Source organism: Amyelois transitella, chromosome 10, assembly GCF_032362555.1.
Source record: "Amyelois transitella isolate CPQ chromosome 10, ilAmyTran1.1, whole genome shotgun sequence".
Lineage (NCBI taxonomy): Eukaryota > Metazoa > Arthropoda > Insecta > Lepidoptera > Pyralidae > Amyelois > Amyelois transitella.
Window position 1 is genome coordinate 5,163,996 of NC_083513.1, and position 19,088 is coordinate 5,183,083.

The 19,088-nt window shown below is 33.4% G+C and overlaps 3 protein-coding genes across 7 annotated transcripts; 2 read left to right on the forward strand and 1 right to left on the reverse strand.

Moving 5' to 3' along the window:
* Positions 1 to 161: 161 nt before the first annotated feature.
* LOC106137643 (ATPase H(+)-transporting accessory protein 2) lies at positions 162 to 4,348 on the reverse strand. The gene is made up of 8 exons (XM_013338503.2): positions 4,215 to 4,348; positions 4,003 to 4,133; positions 2,899 to 2,997; positions 2,577 to 2,720; positions 2,275 to 2,415; positions 1,483 to 1,606; positions 1,162 to 1,298; positions 162 to 593 (listed from the first exon to the last, which is right to left on the reverse strand). Exons 1-8 carry the CDS (start codon positions 4,294 to 4,296, stop codon positions 420 to 422), a joined length of 1,032 nt encoding a protein of 343 aa, XP_013193957.2. The 5' UTR covers positions 4,297 to 4,348; the 3' UTR covers positions 162 to 419.
* A 488-nt stretch (positions 4,349 to 4,836) lies between these two features.
* LOC106137650 (protein N-lysine methyltransferase METTL21D) lies at positions 4,837 to 6,677 on the forward strand. Its single transcript, XM_013338509.2, has 3 exons — positions 4,837 to 5,251; positions 5,319 to 5,514; positions 5,697 to 6,677. The coding sequence occupies exons 1-3, from the start codon at positions 4,989 to 4,991 to the stop codon at positions 5,925 to 5,927; spliced, it is 690 nt and encodes a 229-aa protein (XP_013193963.1). The 5' UTR covers positions 4,837 to 4,988; the 3' UTR covers positions 5,928 to 6,677.
* Positions 6,678 to 8,494: 1,817 nt separating this feature from the next.
* LOC106137707 (uncharacterized) lies at positions 8,495 to 17,721 on the forward strand. 5 transcript variants are annotated; one of them, XM_013338609.2, is made up of 16 exons: positions 8,495 to 8,640; positions 9,284 to 9,464; positions 9,891 to 10,536; positions 10,911 to 11,065; positions 11,537 to 11,693; positions 12,102 to 12,242; positions 12,623 to 12,711; positions 12,852 to 14,046; positions 14,199 to 14,278; positions 14,538 to 14,694; positions 14,953 to 15,113; positions 15,359 to 15,870; positions 16,154 to 16,273; positions 16,901 to 16,999; positions 17,370 to 17,458; positions 17,533 to 17,721. In XM_013338609.2, the coding sequence occupies exons 2-15, from the start codon at positions 9,303 to 9,305 to the stop codon at positions 17,449 to 17,451; spliced, it is 3,756 nt and encodes a 1,251-aa protein (XP_013194063.2). In that variant the 5' UTR covers positions 8,495 to 8,640; positions 9,284 to 9,302; the 3' UTR covers positions 17,452 to 17,458; positions 17,533 to 17,721. The 5 variants fall into 5 exon arrangements, with proteins under 5 accessions (XP_013194063.2, XP_013194062.2, XP_013194061.2 ...); XM_013338608.2 differs by having other exon boundaries at positions 8,506 to 8,640; positions 9,271 to 9,464; XM_013338607.2 differs by having other exon boundaries at positions 8,511 to 8,724; positions 9,271 to 9,464.
* Positions 17,722 to 19,088: the final 1,367 nt, after the last annotated feature.

Genomic DNA, 19,088 nt, shown 5'->3' on the forward strand with positions numbered 1-19,088 from the left:
TCAATTAAGTGAATCAAGTCATTACACGTGTAAAAACCAAGAAAAAGAATATAAATTTTCAGACATGGCGGGTGACACGGCTACCGTGTCACCAAACGCTATGGCGTTTGACACGGCGGACGTGTCACAAAATATTTGTATGCCGCAACTGCTAAGTGTTTAAAAATGTGCGCCGCAACGAATCGGTTAACAAGATCGCAAATAAATATAAATTGCTCACATTTCACAAATTCCAACAAATTAACACAACAAATAACTACCTAGTCATCATTCGTAGCTCTCATTTACATTGTTTGAAAACTACAAATATGACCTAACAAACAGTCGTTGGTGTTTTGACTCTATGTAACATTCTGGTAATTTTAGAACCAGAGTTATAAACTCAGTTGATAAAATATCTCAACTATGTGTATACTAGTTTAGTTATCCTTCTTCATCCTCGTGCTGGTCATACGATAGATGATGGAGTCTCTGCCAGGATCCATATCCATGATGGCGTAAACAATGGCCACGAGGCTGAACGCGAACACGATGCTGAACCAAAGGATGATGTTGAAAATGGCGGAGAAGTTAGAATCGGCTGTAATATTAGACTGAAAAGAAAATTTAGTGCATTATTTTCAAAAGAAAATCTTTTATTTCATTGAAAATATGATTTATTTAAGCCTCTTTCCTCTTGGTGGAAATCCCGGTCAAATCCTCATCTCTGGAAAGGGGCTCAGGGTGCGCCTTTCGACCATGATCCAAGATTGGGTAAGTCAAGTCATTTATCAGTCATCATGAACTGACTCCCTTCTGACTTCTGAAACTTTGGATAATGGCAAATCTATAAAATTTTACACATACATATAGTGAAGTCATGTTGAAAAGACTGAAAGGCCATGACCAATAAGAAAAAAAATATTTGCCTTATTCCTTAGTCGCTTTTACAACATCCATTGAAAGATATAGATTGGACTTACTCTTAAGGGACGGGAGCTACAAGATACTGCCAAGAAACACACGGCACTATATATTTTTATCTTTGCCAATATATCTTTCATAGCATATTCCCAAGTTCATTATACATACAAGCTTTTATTTCAGTTGACTTTATTTTAAAAAAAAAATTAATACTGTGATAAAGATAGAAATGTTTGAATGTAATAAAGAAATTCATACATTATTATCGCTTCGGAGCATATTGGTAGAACGGATCATTCTTCTTGTATGGGCAACATCGCTAGTTACAACAGCCACTAGAACAGATCCATCGTAGGCCCTCGAGAAGGCTTTGCTAAATGCTATCAAAGCATCTCCTGTAAGGAACATTTTTTTTATAAAAACAATAATATAGTTAACTTATAAAACAACCTTATTTTCCAAGTTAAGATTATCATGTTTTGTTTAATGCAATTTAAATTCTACGAAGCAATTGATTGAGAATATATGTTAGAATTTTTAACAGTTTGTTAATAAATAGAAAGCAATTTTTTTACTGACCTAAAAGCTTTTTGGCTTCCTTAGTTTGGGGAGAGTAAGGCCCATGGAAATCTGAAAGAGCATGAAGTGACAAAAATCGGAAGCTGTAGAAGTCAACTAAATTATCTGTATTGATGAGATCAATCTGAAATGAAAAAACATAATTAACATTATTATTTTATAAACAACAAAGAGCATTGGTAGTTGAAGCGGTGAGGTGCCGTTAAAATGTGTGATGCGCATAAAGGTACAGGTTCGAATGCCACTTTGGCCATGTAGACTATTTTCAAAGTTATGTTCATCAGTTTGAGTACTATACCAATGCTCTTATGGTGAGGGAAAACATTGTGACAAAACCATTCAGGTGACTGGATGCATAACCATGATTGATCCAATATGTTTTTTTATTTTTTTATAATTATACTAAAGTGCTAAGAAGGCAAAATTTTTCAACATTAGTTTTTCTAGATTTTAGTGTACAAAAAGTCACGGCTATGGGTACCTGCTATTTGATACAGGTAATTCAATATGGGTTAGATTTACCTGCAATGGTTGCAGAGATCAGATTGGAGTGGCTTTGTGTAAAAACCTGACCCACCTAATCCAGGATCCATGGTTAAAGGAAAAGTTTATATATAGAGAAGAAGATTTGAGAATGGCATAATTAATATTATATCTTAAATTATGAAAGTTGGTGAAGAGCTGCATCTGCACCTTTCAATCAATTATATCAAATCTTTGATCCTAAAGGGATATTCATATAAAACCTTCCTTTGCAGGCAGGAAATCAATAAGTTTTTAGTATATAGTTACCTTTTCAGTTAAAGCCTTCAACATCTCCAACTCTGAAAGGAAGTGTGCATCTTCTTCGATATTATATTTCAAGTACTCCAAATTTTGTCTGGTTGGTTTCACAGGTTGAATTTCTCCAAATATACGATGGTAGGCAGCCAACTAAAATGTTATACAATTAATGTACAAAACCATTTTAATTATTACATTAATCACATTTAATGCCGAATGACTACATAGCCAACTGTAAGTAGTTGTTTTTCTCCTTTCCATACTAGTATTTGCTTGTTAGGGCTGTCAAAATATTATAATTATTTTCTTACCTGGTCTTTGTCTGACAAATTGACTTTAACCACATTATTTGCATTATTTTGGTAATGTTGGTGAATTCTATGTCTCAAAGCTTCATATGAATCCGGTTCAAATTCATCAATTTTCAGGGGAAAATTCTTGGAATTCAAGTCAGCCTGAACAAAAATAAATAACAAAACCCTTAATTATGTACTTTTCTACTTACCAATTTGTAAAATCAATTTAATGGGAAGCAAAATATATTTTCAGTAGTTAACTATATTTTACAAATGTGATTTAGATACATTTAATATTATGAACTTAACTTATATCTATGATTATCATAACACTTACAGCATCTGTGAGGGAGGTAGCACCATCAATATAAACTTCTACAACAGCTTCTGGAGTACTGAAGGGATCACTTATATACATACCATCCCATTGGGAACTCTAAAACAAAAAAAATTGAAGTAAGTCTTTTCATGGCTTTGTAATATTTGGTTAAACTCTTGAAACGGGCCACCGCCGGAGAGGGGTGGGGAGGGGGCAGAGGGATGGGGGAGGGGTTAACACCCCCCCTCCCGTGACCCCCCCTTGCCGGAAGCCTATAGTTTTTTTTTTACGAATTTTTAAAGTTTTCATATAAAAAGTGTGCTAAAGGTCATTAACCGCCAGATGGGCAAGGGAGGGGAAAGTCAGAAGGGATGAAAGGGGTGAAGGTGAGCTAAACCTAACCTAACCTATACGTACTGTCTATTATACTTTTTTACTCAGTTTGAACGCTCCGCTCGCTTCGCTCGCTCCGCTTTGGTGGTTTACACCAACCTAACCTAACCTAACCAAACCGAGTTGATTTGTGACTAATTTGTTTCTTTTCATTGCGGGGGGCTACCGCCCCCCGACCCCCCGTGCGGGGGGGCTGCGCCCCCCTGCACCCCCTGCTGTCTGTTTACCGACAGCTACTTTCGAAGTCAGTAGATAAGATGACAGTAGCACATAACCAAAACGGCGGATTGCGTTCTGTTCATAGTTAGTGTCTTTTTTGTTTTTACTTTTAAGCAAAGTTTTTGACTATATTTTTAGTGCTAAAATATATTAATTAATGTGTTGTACATGTTTAATGGACAAACTAATTATTTAATACTAAATTAACACAGTTTACAATGACAAACCGAAAATATTGCGTTGTTTAGTGCAATTTTTAAGATTTTCAAAAATTCGTAAAAAAAAAGGGGGGGCTTCCGGCAAAAAAAAATACTTGGGGGGGGTCATACAAACCCTCCTGCACCCTCCCCACCCCCTCCCCAACCTCTCTGGCGGTGGCCCGTTTTAAGAGTTGAGCCTAATATTTTTCCAAATCAATAAAGTCAATAGGTATATTGAAAATCTTAGGAACCCAAAAGCGTAGGGCGTAACTAGCGATAAGAGTTCTTGAAAAGTATAAAGGCTGCTTACCTCTTCTACAGACAACCCAAGCGAAGCAGAGTATATTTCCTTCAAGAAACTCTCGTAAAGTTCAGATCCTCCAGAAAATTTAAGGGATGAAGGGCTGTACAGTATACTCAATTCGCCAGAGGCATTTGAGCCTAAAATAATATGGTTTTATATTAGTAACAGAACTCATATTTTATTCGATTTAAAGTAAAATTTTTATAATGAATACTTACCTAATATCGATAAAACAAGGGAAATCCAAAACAGGACCATTTTCACAGCCATTTTGTTCGAAAATAAGTGGCTGACTGTCATATGATTTCAGTGTTGCTAGTAAATTGCTAATTGTATCACAGACTAAAAATCCTCTAGGACATTTTCCAAAATATTTTCTCTGCATTTTACGTATTTTGGATATTTGCCATTAGATACAGATTTAAAAACATCATATTAAAGCATTAATAAAACTATTTACAATGAGGTGTTTCTTATTTATAATCGATAAATGTATAGTTACTTAAAGTAAAGTACAAAAAAACCAGGGGCTAGCAACCTGTCACGTTATATAAATCTCAAATTCTATCAGTAAGCCAAACAACTGAACGTTACCTATCAGTATTTTCAAGACTGTTGGCTCTGTCTACCCCGCAAAGGATATAGACGTGATTGTATGTATGTATCGAAAACAAACAAAACAAAGATGTTTTTTTGTTTTTGTGTATGTAAAAGAGCGACGCGACATAAATTGAGACGGCCTATCCGTTGTAAGTGTATTGTAATTTAAGCCTCCCCATGATTAAAAAAAACACACGGTCAAAGATATCACTGACACTTGTATGATTGTACGTCAGCACGGGTAAAATAATATTAACAATCGCATAAACCAACAAAGAAAAATTTGTTTACAAAATTTAGACTTAGCACAACAAAATATTAAGTCGTTTTTGATTTATTGTTTTATTCTATACATTATTTCTTTATTCATTATTATAATTAAATACATCTTTATGGCAATGGCACACAGGAATTCAAGCTTCCAATCAAACGATCTTTTTCCAAGAGAAATTGACATAGAAGTATGTTTGAAAACCTTAAAAATATTTCAGAAGATGGAGGGAGATGTAAACTGTGTTGTTTGGGATGCCTCATTAGTATTGGCAAAGTATTTGGAAACTATGTCACAGAATAGGGCAGACTTTTTGAGTGGTATGAAAGTGCTGGAACTAGGCTCAGGTTTAGGTGTAGTCGGATTGACTGCTGCTACATTGGGGTTGGTATTTTTATTAAAAGTGTCTGTTTGAAATCTTTCCTTTTATAATAGTAGCTATAATTTTTAGAGCACAAGTAACACTTACTGATCTTCCTGAGGCATTACCGTTGCTTCGGTTAAATATCAATGAAAACAAAACGAAGATTGGGAGTATGGGTGGCTATGCTATTGCAGAATCCCTAGTGTGGGGTGACACTACTTCTGATATTCTCAAAGAAGAATTTGACATGATTGTGTTGGCTGATTGTATCTACTATGAAGAGGTATTTATTTCACAATAAAGTTGTAGTAAATTCACTATCCTATCATATTTGTACCTTAGCAAATTACCTGACAGATTCTACTTGTTTAATTCTTGAATAGTATGTAATTGGGCTTATATTCTTGTTCATAAATAAAATTAAGTTCTTATGTGTGTTCTCAATTTTTTTGTAATTTATTGCAGGCTATAGACCCTCTTGTGCAGACACTGCAGTTCTTGAATAATACCATTAATAAGAAGCCTACAATATATCTCACACAAGAATTAAGAGATTCTGAACTTCAGCAACGGCTTTGGGAAACATTTTATCAAAAATTGTCTGAATTCTTTTTTATAGAAAAAATCCCAGAGGAACAGCAGCATGCTAACTACAAAAGTCCAGATATTATATTATTAAGGATTAATAAGAAATGATATTTATACACTTGTGATTTGAACACAAATGTTCAGTCTCAGATAATAAATTAAGTTTTAAATTTTATGTTGTACAGAAATATAAAGCACAAACCAATTTTGTAGGATAAGATGAAATTTAATGAATTTTTAGATGCCATATTGTTAGATTTAAAGTAAGATTTAAAGATAATTTAGTGTCAGTCATCAAAGTTATTGATAGATTTTAATTTTTTTTATAAATGTTTTGTTTATATTGTTTTTAAGAAATAATATGCTCATTTAGTGTGAAAACTTCATTGTTTTGGTAGCTTTTTTCATTTTCTCCTAGGGAGAATTAATAACAGATTTTTTGTTAATAACTTTATACTTATCTTTTAACTTAATATTTTTTAAATATTTTTAATGATTTAGATTAAAAAGATGAAAAAATATCATTGCAGATCTGATTCTGTGAATGTTAAGTGTAATTTTGTTTATAATATGAATTAGAAACTGAAATATAGGTACCTGTGTATGCAATCTTGATACATTTAATTTTTTAATGAAGAAAGTCTAGTCAAATTATATAACAACAGATTTTATAATGATTGACTTTTCTTTTCTTAATACTGCTTTTACAAATGTACTTACTTTTTTTTATTAAAATACTCTTATGAAAAGTTTATAACCGTAAAAAAACGAAAGACATTAACTATTGGCTACAGTTAGAAATCCAATATTAATAAATTGTGAAATTTTGTTAAAGCAATAATAGATCATGATACTGTTTTGTTTTATCTTTATTATTCTTTCTATATTATAATATGTATTATAAATTATCACCATGTTAAAATTACGAGGATTATCATACGTAATGCATAATTTTGTTTTATTATGCTTTACTTGTCTATATTAATATTATAAAGCTGGAAAGTTTGTTTGTTTGTTTGAACTTCGAATTGAAAAATTATTTTTGTGAAAAATAATTATTGAGGAAGGCTTTAGGCTATTTAACATCACGCTTCAACTATAAGGAGCGAAGAAATAATGGAAAATGTAAAAAAAAACAGGGGAAATAATTCATCTTTGAGGGCTTTAATGATGTATAACTATTCCATGTGGACGAAGTCGCGGGCACAGCTAGTGATAGATAAGACAAACAAGAAATTATGTTCCTTACAACAATTTGTCATATACAGCCGGACATGAAGCTCAGTTTTGCCCCCATCCTACTAATATTATAAATGCAAAAGTTTGTGAGTATGACAGGATGTCAGTATGGATGTTTGTTACGCTTTTACACAAAAACTACTGAACCGATTACGATGAAATTTGGTATGTAGGTAGCTGAAGACCCAGAATTATACGTTATTGTACTACTATTAGGGTTCCGTACGTCTGAATACAAAAACGGAACCCTTATAGGATCACTCGTGTGTCTGTCCGTCCGTCGCTTACAGTCAATTATCTCCGAATCTATTAGACCGATTCAGTTGAAATTTGGTACACATATCAATTCCTGTGATTCAAACACAGGTGTGACGTGAGCAGATGAAATCTGTAAATGGGGGGTCATTTTTGGGGGGGAAGGGGCAATTTAAAAACAAAAATCCTGAAAACTGCATCGTGTGGCATATCAAATGAAAGGTCTTGTTGAGAAGATCTTAAATGTATTTTTTTGTAATTTTAAAATAAATAGTTTCCAAGTTTTTCAAGAAAATAGACGAAAATTGACCATTCCCCCCCCCTTATCTCCGAAACTACTGAACCTAAAATTTTGAAAAAAATACAGAAATTAGTTTTCTCCTTATAGATTATAGGAAAACCTATAAGAAGTCCATGATATTAAAATAACATGGTAAATCACTCAATATTGTGCGTACCTACTTACATTTGCAGGTGGAATGTGTGGGAGAACATATTTTTAGTTACCACAAACAAATTTGGGTCAGATTTAAAAAAACATGATAGGTAACATCGTAGGGAACCCTCTTCACGCGAGTTCAACTCGCACTTGTTTATTCTGGAGTCCCCGCCGAAATGATACCACGCGGGTGGCCTCTAGTTTGAAATAAATTTGGGCAGTGACTCTAGCATATTTAAATTAGGAAACTAAATAAATAAACACTATTAATAAATACTACAAGGTGTATTTTCTTTTTCAAATCCCAAGATATTTACGATAGTTTAGTGAATTTTAGTGGCAATTTTTTTATTTTGGACGTGGGCCTAACTTTCCAATCACAACTCGTTAATAAATGACTCTACGTTGATTTGATGCAATGTGATAAAATAATATATATTAATATGATTAAGTTGCTCGTAATCAATAGTTACAACACCATTCGATTTAAAAATTACTATTTTAATTATGTATGTAATAAAATAAAATACGATATTATAACACTTATACTCGTCCAAGAATGGTTAATAATCAATAATTCACACTTATTTTAATTATTAATAGTCCATCAATCACACATTTTGGAAAAATATTACAGAACAAACATGATGTTTGGGTCCCCGCCAAAAAGCCGATATATATAACTTTGGCTTTCTCTACATAAGATATAAAAAAAATAGTGTCACTTGAAATACTGTCAACGCCATGTTTTCAACTTGATTTGATTATTAAATAAAATAGAACTTGCATGAAATCGCATGTGAAACTACCCAAAATATCATTTTATTACATACACAATTAAAATTTCGTCTATTGTTTAAATCAAAGCAAGATTTGATTTCTATAATAGTAAGTATTTAGAAAACAATTCATAACTGATTGAATGTAGGTCCAGGCTATGGGTACAGAAAGTGTTTTCCAGATGTCAAGCAGGTACTAAAAATTGTAATTGTAATATGAAATATGAATTAATTTATTGTCTACTAGCAGCCGGAACAGCTTCGTCAGCACCATTAAAAAGGTAAATTATAGTATATAACACTCGCGATAATTTACCTTTTTAATGGAGAATAATTTCAGGATAAGTTCAGTATTACCAAAGATTAGACCTTACAAAAGTTACAAATTTATATATCATACATACATACATACATATGGTCACGTCTATATCCCTTGCGGGGTAGACAGAGCCAACAGTCTTGAAAAGACTGAATGGCCACATTCAGCTATTTGGCTTCATAATAGAATTGAGATTCAAATTGTGACAGGTTGCTAGCCCATCGCCAAAAAAAGAATCCCAAATTTGTAAGCCTATCCCTTAGTCGCCTTTTACGACATCCATGGGAAAGAGATGGAGTGGTCCTATCCTTTTTTGTATTGGTGCCGAGAACCACACAGCAATATATCTAATTTCGTTATTTAACTATACTAGTATAGGTTTATATTGTTTAGAAAGTAATGCATCAATTTTTTATTTAGATACATATTTCAGGAAAATTACTTTTTTAACAATGGAGAGTGAAGGAAGTACTTATAAAAATCCTGGCAACCAACAGACTGTTACTTCTGTGGGAAATGCTTGGGTAGTATCTAGATCAAAGTCATACCCTGGACGCATTTATTATTTTAATACTTTGACTGGTGAGGCAGTTTGGAATTTAAGCAGTGAAGAAGTAAGTTATATTTGGTCACTTTTAACTGTTATTTGAATGTTTGTTGCAATGGTGGATTTTATGTAATGCCTGTTAAATTAAAATTTGTGCATTATTTGAATCTCAATTCAATCTTTAAGCCAAAAATCTGAATCCCTCAGTCTTTTCAAGACTGTGGGCTCTATCTACCCTGCAAGGGATGTAGACCTGATTATGTTTCATTTAATGAGTTCTTGGTGTTTTTATTGTTCAATATTTCATTGAATGAGTTCTTGGTGTTTTTGTTGTTACAATAAGTTATATAATCGTTTTTATTGTGGTTATTTCTATGTAAAAAATTTGCAAGTTGAATGGCTTCACCTAGCCATTCTGTTTTCCCATTCTATGAACAGTTACTGAAGTTCTTTGTAGTTGCAAAAGACCTACTATTATTTATGTTTTTCACAGATTGAAAAGGTTAAGAAGAGAACAGCAAAGCTTCCACTTCAACCAGGAAACTTTCCTGAGCCACAAGAACCACCAGCCGACCACAGCAATGACAATCCATCCCCTGTAAAGGCTCAGCAGCCTACTATAACTCAATATGGGCCTCCAAATGTTTTCAATAAACAAATTATCAATAATCAGTTCTCAAGGCCTTCATGTTCATCGTATGTGGCTTCATGTCGGAACTGCACTTCAATTAATCCTGTTGAAAATATGGTTGGTGTAAGACCAAATGTGTGGATTCAACCTCCTCAGATATTTTTGGCAACACCAAGTCCTTCAATTTCAAATATTAATCAATCATTGGAAAAATCTTTTCATCATAATAGTTATAGTCAAGATTTTCCAATACAAAACACATCTGTGTCACTCTCGAAACGTTTCACATTTGCAAATAGAAGACAAAAGAATTGTCCTAAACATCCTCATGCAGTTGGCAAGTTCATGCCTAAAGGCATTAAATTTAAAAACAGGAAGCCTTTTGTTCATAAAATGCAACAGCAGCATATAGTCAGTGACTTGCGCGCTATTATAAAAGCCAAAAAGTCAGAGAATGATAATGTGCATACTAAAGGGGGGCAGCAGAATAATCTCAACAAAGTTCAAGGTGAATGTATTGAAATCTATGGAAATTAATGTTGTTTCAGAACATTGTTAGTCAATCTTATTGCAGTATTGATCTGTCAATGGTGGACTTCTTTTTACTTTTTTTTGTTGTATTACAATTTTACAATCTAGAAATATAGCGACTGTAATTGCTTTATTTATTAATGATGCCGTGTCACAAATATAAAAAAGAATAGGATCACTACTTCTATTTTTGAAAATAAATCTATTACTAAGCCATCCAGCTATACATGGTCTTCCAGTTTTTCAAGGCTGTTGGCCTCTTCTACCTCGCAACTGATATGGACATGACTTTATATATGTATGTTTGTTTGTATGTATCCTGTTATTTAACATTGTTTTACCTGTTTTCAGAATCTGTTAACCATGATTTGCAAACTTCAGTGCTCATGGAAAACAAACTGTCTAGTTCATCACCTGTTGAAAATAAACTGCAAACTTCAACACCTGCTGAAAACAAAACTATTGTAGGCGATTTGCATTCTAACACAGATGATGAGTGGCTAAAGGTAATGTTATTAAACTAAATAAGTTATGCTATGCTATGTTTATAAACATGGGATTGTTCTTTTAAGTACCTTATAAGTCAGTTTGAGACTACTAACCTTTCTTGTGATTTTGGCATGTTGTACTTACGAACAGCTGACCCAGAATAAAGCCAGCTGCCTTTCTTACACAAATCTTATATATTTATTGCATGACGGCCTCTGTGGCGCAGCAGTAGTACGCTTGTCTGTGACACCGGAGGTCCTGGGTTCGAATCCCGGCCAGGGCATAATGAGAAAAGAACTCTCTGATTTGCCTGGATCTTGGATGTTTATCTAAGTCCTCCTCCTAACAAAAGTCTCGAACTTACTTCGAGGCTAACTCAATCTGTGTAATTTGTCCCATATATATGTATTTATCATTTATTTAACTAAAAATTCCAATAAGGTGTTACAATCTTTCCTCTTGTGTATTAAATGTCGTTCTTTTTTCAGAATAATGGCACTATTGAAGGAGCCAAACTTAAACTCGATGTAACAATTTTGAGAAATTTGGCAACAGAAAATACAGACTGTGAATGTTGGTACATTGTAGTTGATAGAAATGTACTTATGAGGCATTTCAACTTCTTGAATGTATTGACTAATTCAGGTAATATTTCCTTTTTATCAACAATACATGTATTTTCAAATCATTGTAACATGATTCGCATCGTCAGAGATAAAATAAAGGTATATTACATGCGCATTTAATACCTGTATTATTTATAAATAGTATATTATTACAAATGTTTGAAATCAGTTAATATTTCCTGTTACTTTAAAGAAACAAGGTGAAAATGACCCACAATCACAATTTGGTTGGATTCGCGCAAAACATGAATCAGAAGTAACTTATATTATGTGCATATCAATCTACCCAAATTCATTAAAAATCCGCCTCTATTACAGCGACAATGCCGAATATGGCTTTGCAGTCTTTTTGGGTCTGTCTACTCCGTAAGGGATAAAGATTTGATTTATGTGGATAGTCCACAAGCCTTGTTGAATCGTATTTCAGATGATCAATGCAAGCTAATGATAGTGAGGGACGTGATGACGGAGCTCCAAGCGGCCGCGCGCTCCGACGCCGCAAAGGAAGGCGCCAGAAAAGTCTTGAGAGGTCTCTCGCAACTATTTGCTGCCAAACTTGCCGTCATAGGTATTTTATTCCCGTTTACAGTATTAACACTTCCTATAAGTTACACCAATGTACTTGCGAAGTAGTCTTATTTTTACATGGCGCGAAAATATAAAGAGTTAATCAGCCTATCAGAGCACGACATTTGAACCCGCGAACTATTTCAGTCTGCTATTATGAGCGAGATTAGTATTTGTAATGAGGTCGTTATTTTGTTACGTATGCCGTGTGGTTCCGGGCACCAATAAAAAAAAAATAGGACCACTCCAACTCGTTCTCATGGATGTCGTAAAAGGCGACTAAGGAATAGACTTATAACTAAAAATTCTTACGACCAGCTTTCGGATTTCAGTATAGAAAGCGGTTATAAACATTTTTTTTTATTAATGTCTTTTTTACAGCTGAGTATTCATTTAAACCAAATGAATTGAAAAATTGCATTGGAATGATCAATTTCTGTTCAATGTTACAGCAACAAAATGAACATGTGGTAAGTCCTTGTTTTTTATATAGTACACTTTGCCGTTCAAGTAATACTTAATATAGATAATAATTTAATATCTAGTAGTTAGTAGGTACAACAATATCTTCAATAGATTTTTATTCAAGATACTTTAATAATTATTTAAGGTGTTACTCTGCAATGAAGAAGCATTACAAAAGCATTCGTCGAAAATACCGACTTTTACAATACAGGAGGTTAAAGATTTACTAACAAGTGATAAATTTAAGGAATCTAAAGTAGACCCTCTTGTTGAACGCAATATAAAAATTACTATACCTAATGATGTACAGAGTTACGATGATAATTCTTTTTTTGATGAAATGGAAACAACAGCAAATATTTCAGTACAAGAGCATTTCAGTAACACATTAACTTCAGAGACTGATAAAAAAGAAACTGACGTACAAACCGACAATATAATTCCAATTGCAAAAAAAATGGTAGATGCTGAAGTTCAAACAGAGACTAGTTCAGAATTTCCACTTCGAACATCACAAAAAGATAGCATAGGAGTCAATACAGTGGAAGTAAATTATGTAGACAGAGAAACCAATGCTGCTGATGATAGCCTTGTCGTGTGTGATAGACATGCAACATCAATTAAAAAAACTCGGGAGATTCGATTAAAACGCAGCATGTCAAATCAAACTTTACGAAGCAACAACTGTTTTGAAAATAAGCATTTTAAGTGGCTCAGAAAAAAAAGAGATAGTTCTGTTACGTTTTCTGACTCATCATTGAGTTGCGATGATCGCTTAAGCAGAATGAGTGGCACATCTTTTGACCAGCATATTGCGAATGTACAAGACGCTATATGCCAACCACGTTCTCAAAGCATGCATATGCACTACGAAGATTACGCTGAAGGTAGTGAATCAAGTAGTTGCGTTTATATGTTAAGAGATAAATGTGAAAACATTTTAATTGAAGAAACATCTACATCAGATGTGATTTCAAACTCTGTGAGTAATGTTGATTCAGAAAGTATGCAAGAATTAAATAAAGCCAAAGAGAAATCAAATTCTATAAATGATGAGGTGCAAAGTAAGAATGTCATGTTTGAAATTACTAGTAAAGATATGGAGCAGAATTTGAAAATGAGACGCGATGAATGGTTAGCAGAATTCAACCAAATCATGGAGGAAGTTTTAACTCAAATATTACGAGGAAAATCTGAGTATGTTATGAAGAATATGCCACCGCCTTGGACCCTGCATGAGGCTACGGAATGTATTAAGAAAATATTTATAGGTGATAGGGATGTATTCGATGCTGCCACTAAATTATCTCAAGTGATACATAAAATGAGTGATACTAAAGGTAATATTCTTATTGTATCATTGCTAATATTAATTTCATATTAAATCATTTCAACTCCCAAAGTATTGTTGTTGATTCAAATTTAACTCTTCTTATTTAAGGCTCGCTCTTTTTTGTAGTATATTTGTGATGACATTTTTGTTTTATTTTAGGCAAAATAATAATGAACTTCAATCCAAATGAATTCATGGAGCTGTACAGCTACGGCGTATACCTTATTGATTCGTTACAGGTAAACTTTGGTAAACTTGAATTGTCAAAATAATTATTTATCACGATTTTGTTTGGAAGACAAGAATATCTGTACAGAGATAAAAAAGTAGACTCACATTCGCATTTCATAGATATTAATTTAAGTTGGAATACGATTCAATTTGTTACGCAAATTGGCATGTACCTTCCACCTCGTATTGGCTGGTTGATATCCTGATGACTGTATATTAGCATTCTTTTCTTATATTTATAGAAGAAACGACTTTCTTATATTCCAGTCAATCTTAGAGAAAAGCGAAGATCTACAAGTCGCCGCTGAATCACTCGCAAAGTTGCTCAGCGATATTGAAAGGCCAATCGGAGAGCCAAGCCAGAATGACTCGTTTGGGGAGCCCACTGAGGTCTCCGTTATCGTTTCACAAACCAGTGCTGAAGGTAATGGAGTTTCTATGTTTATATTGAGTCTGAATTTTTTTACAAAGTAAACTACTTTTAAAAATTAAACCATCAAAAACTTAATAAATGATTTATTTAATTTTGTTTTAATTAGTTCAATCACAAATAAAAACACTAAAATTTAGTTATATTTATTTATTTTTGTCTTTCCTTTTATTGGTGTAAGTAAATAGAAAAAACATCATCGGCTTTTGTTTCCCAAATAAAGATATAATAAAAATAAATTATTTATCTCAGCCGCTGTGGCTGCGCCAAATCAAGAAAATCACAGTGTTTCGTCAAACAAGACAAATTCTTCGCGACGAAATCAAAAGGGTATTGACACCGAAAGCTCTCAAAGTTCAGGGAAATATAATCTGAGATCAGGATCTAAACCTCAACATCGGAAACCGGGTGAGGTAAGATACTCATGAAAAACATTCCACACATATAAACACACATCATAGGTCAATAGTTTGTCATAAGACACAAAGGATACTTTTAGTTACATGGCTTATTTGAGTTTGATTGTCTACAAAAAGAATCCCAAGATTATCTTCTTCTCTTATATCTTGATTGACTTTTATTACTTGAGTGGAACACAAGCATTAATGGTCAATATTCTGATATATTTCGATACTAAAATCTTATATTTTTTATTCAGGACAACGGCGAAACCCCCTCAGTTAAATTCATAAGGAAAGTCAACATACCTGATGACTTCTTTACGAGTCTGCAGCTTCAGAAAAAAGATGGAACTGCCGATGATAATGCACAAGAAATAAAAAATTCTGGTCAACTAGTACTCAATAACAATAAAACCAATAGCCCAGAAAAGCCAACAGCTACAGTCCCAAATATTATAAGGAATTTCACTAAGTGTCCTGAGTTAGAAGCAAGATTAAATAAAAATTCAAGAGAGCCGTTGGATATGGACATGCTTGACTATTCAATGGGGTACAACGATTTTGAGTCCGATGATATAGAAGAAACTTATTCGGATGACTATAGTCAGAATCAAGATCATATTACGGAAGAATGGAAAGACGATTTTCCTGAGGAAAATGAACTGGCAGCGAAATCACATGCCGATAATAATAACAATAATTTTGAAATCCTTGTAGGGAGTTTGATGGAGGAAATAAGACAAACGACTGTAAAAGTACACGAGTTTTGGTAAATATTTGTTTGTATTTGGGTACCGACATTGTGGCGCGCATAGAATACGGAAAAATATAAAGAGTGCAGGTGAATATGACGTTGCAACTGATGGTTGTGATGCCATAACGTCTTCATATTGCATTATTTCTGCGATTTAGACGATCGCACAACATTAATACAAGATTGCATTTCTATTCCGTTATTCCGATTTCTATGGTTTCTTGAATGTCTATTCCATAAAATCGTGGGTTGCCGCATTTAAAATCAAATCAAAAATATGTTTTGTTTTTTTTTATAGTAAAAAAGCACATGATGAAATGCTCTCTGGAAACATGCAAACAAATAGAAGAAATGAAATTATAGACAGAGCTCAAAAAGCAAATGCACATATACAGAACATGTCCAACTCTTTCAGGAGGTAAGAATAATTATAGCTATTTCAGACATGGCTTTCTTTTTATAGACTTAGTAGTGTTCAATGACAATCTTTTATCTCCTCTTTACCCCGTTTATTCGCATTAAAAAGTAGCCTATGTTCTTCCTCTGTGTCAACTCTATATCTGTACCTTTCATCAAAATGGATTCAGTGGTTTAGGCGTGAAACGGCAACAAACAGACAAAGTTACTTTCACATTAATAATATGTAGGGATTTCTATTTATCTACTGGTTTGGTTGGCATTACCCACAGCAACGATCGTTATTGGCCTAAATCGGCCAATAACGATCTTTACAAAATAAATTGAATTTATATCGACGCACGATTAGTGTATTTATTTATTCATACTTGATTGTACAAAATACAATCTTTATGGATCCAATTATGCTAAAAAAATATCTCCTAGTCAACCATTGGATTCTTTTGTGTAGGTGATTATTTATTACAGACTTCAATCGTGTTCCTATGGTCACGGAGAGGGTCTCTTCAACTACACGTTATCTTATGTAATATATAATTTGCTGGAGATTTGTATTTGAGACTTTACTGCACCACCGAGCTTTTTACTTTTGTTAAATGGCAACATAATATTTTGTTTGCTATTTTAGGATACAGGATGGATATATGAATCAAAACGGTGATGGTTTTCGATCTCGACTAAGAGAAGCTGGCATTCTCATGAATGACAAGGAAGAGTTGGTATATAGGTGAGAATTAAATTGTAGAAAAACTAAAATGTGTAGAAATTTCATAAAAAAATATAATATCATTAAGCCTATTAGACTTTTTGAGACTATTGGATCTGTCTTCTCCGCAAGAGATATAGACGTTATTATATGTATGAATGTAAATAATAGTTTACAGCTTTGGATACATCTGGGTAATTATCAGATGAATAGTTAAATAAGAATGTTTTTAGTACTACTTATTATGGCTCATAATGGGAAGGCGATCTTTACATTAAAATTATTAATCTTTAAAATCAAATAAATATCTTCATACACTCTTTTGAATAGCGAATTTCAATAAACAAAGTTTTATGTTTTATGTTTTCTAATAGTTGTGATGTTGTTTTAGAAATGTAATTGGCTCCTGCATCGAACAAGGGGATACTCTTTTAGAATCCATTACCACAGTTATAGATGCTATAAAGGCATAACTATTATGTTAACCCGTTAACGCCCAAGTTAAAAGTTAATGGCTAATTCTGTACCTATGCAGGTACAGAGGGCGGTAATGGGTTAATAAATGTGATAAAGAGATCTGTGAGTATTCTGATCCAATGGACTTTTAGATATAATTCATAATATGTGCATACAACATAGTTTATTTTACAAGTTTTATTTTTAAGTGTACATATTATTTTATATACTTTAATTTAAACATTGCTTTAGTAATTAAGAAATAAAACCAGGGCAATTGAATTGTTTTCTTGTTCGTTTTATTTACATTTTCATTTATTTCAGAAAATTGATCTTTTAAAGAAAATCATACATAACTGAATATTTTGCACAACCGTTTATATTGATAAGAACGTTACATAATTATTCATACAAAATAAATACACATTCATGAGAATAAACAACACACTATACACATCATGGCACAATAGTCTTATTTCATCATGGATCAGTTGATTGTAAAATCAATCAACTAGAACATAAAGATTAGAATCCTTTGCCGTCCACCATGGATTGTGCGCAGTATTTCGGGAACTGTACTACCGTTAGCAGGAAGTCTGTAAGACCCTGAAAATACAGAAAGTGTTAATTAAGGTTAAATTGCTCTATGTTAAACAACAGTCTCCTTGGCGGAACAAGCAGTATTCGCTACTTTAATTTTTATTATTCACGTTGTGTGAGTATTAGCTCATTGTGCTATGATTTTACGATGGCCTCTGTGGCCTATCGTTACGTTCGTGCATCTTGAATCACAAGGTCCGGCGTTCAATTCTAAGTATATCAGATTATAATTTAAAATGTTTTTTTTTCCTTACTTGCTACTAATATTTAACACCAGCTGAAATTTAATTAAAACAATGTTTGCTTTTATATAAAATCGATTCTTAAATCGGGAAGCAGACTCCAGTACCCCAGGCCTCGGAGCATAGTGGCGGAGGGTACAACTGGGAACTCGCTAAGAGATATCCTTTCAGCGCAGCAGTTCCGACATTCTTTTATTCTCTTTTTTGATTATAGACACTTATGATGTGACTCATAAAAGTATGCGGTATATGATTTTACTAGCTATGCCCCGGGGTTTCCTTCCCGGCGGAAATTCAGGACTAAAAGTACTTTTTTATGTTATACTAGTTTTTAGTTGACCCATGTATTAAATTTTATCACAATCCGTTCAGTAGTTTTTGCATGAAACAGTAACAAACACACACATCCACAAATCTTTACAAATATTGTGTTTATAATATTATGAAGTAGTAAGGATAGGGTAGGAGTAGGATATAGTTTTATAAACTTACCGATAACGCTTCTATGCATACTGTGAAGGGTAGTACAAGTATGTATATTCCCGCGGCGATGCCAGCTATCCAAAACGATATGAAGATTAGAATAATGAGCCAAATGACGGAAAACAACACGTTGCCCATTATCTGAAAAGAAAGCAGGGTTATCATTCCAATGACATAATGAAGGCCGATCCGCACATATATGTATACTAGGGGCCGCCCGCGACTTCGTCCGCATGGAAACCCTATCAAACCCGCGGGAACTCCGGGATAAAAAGTAGCCTATATGTTATTCTGGGTCTTCAGCTATCTACATACCAAATTTCATCGTA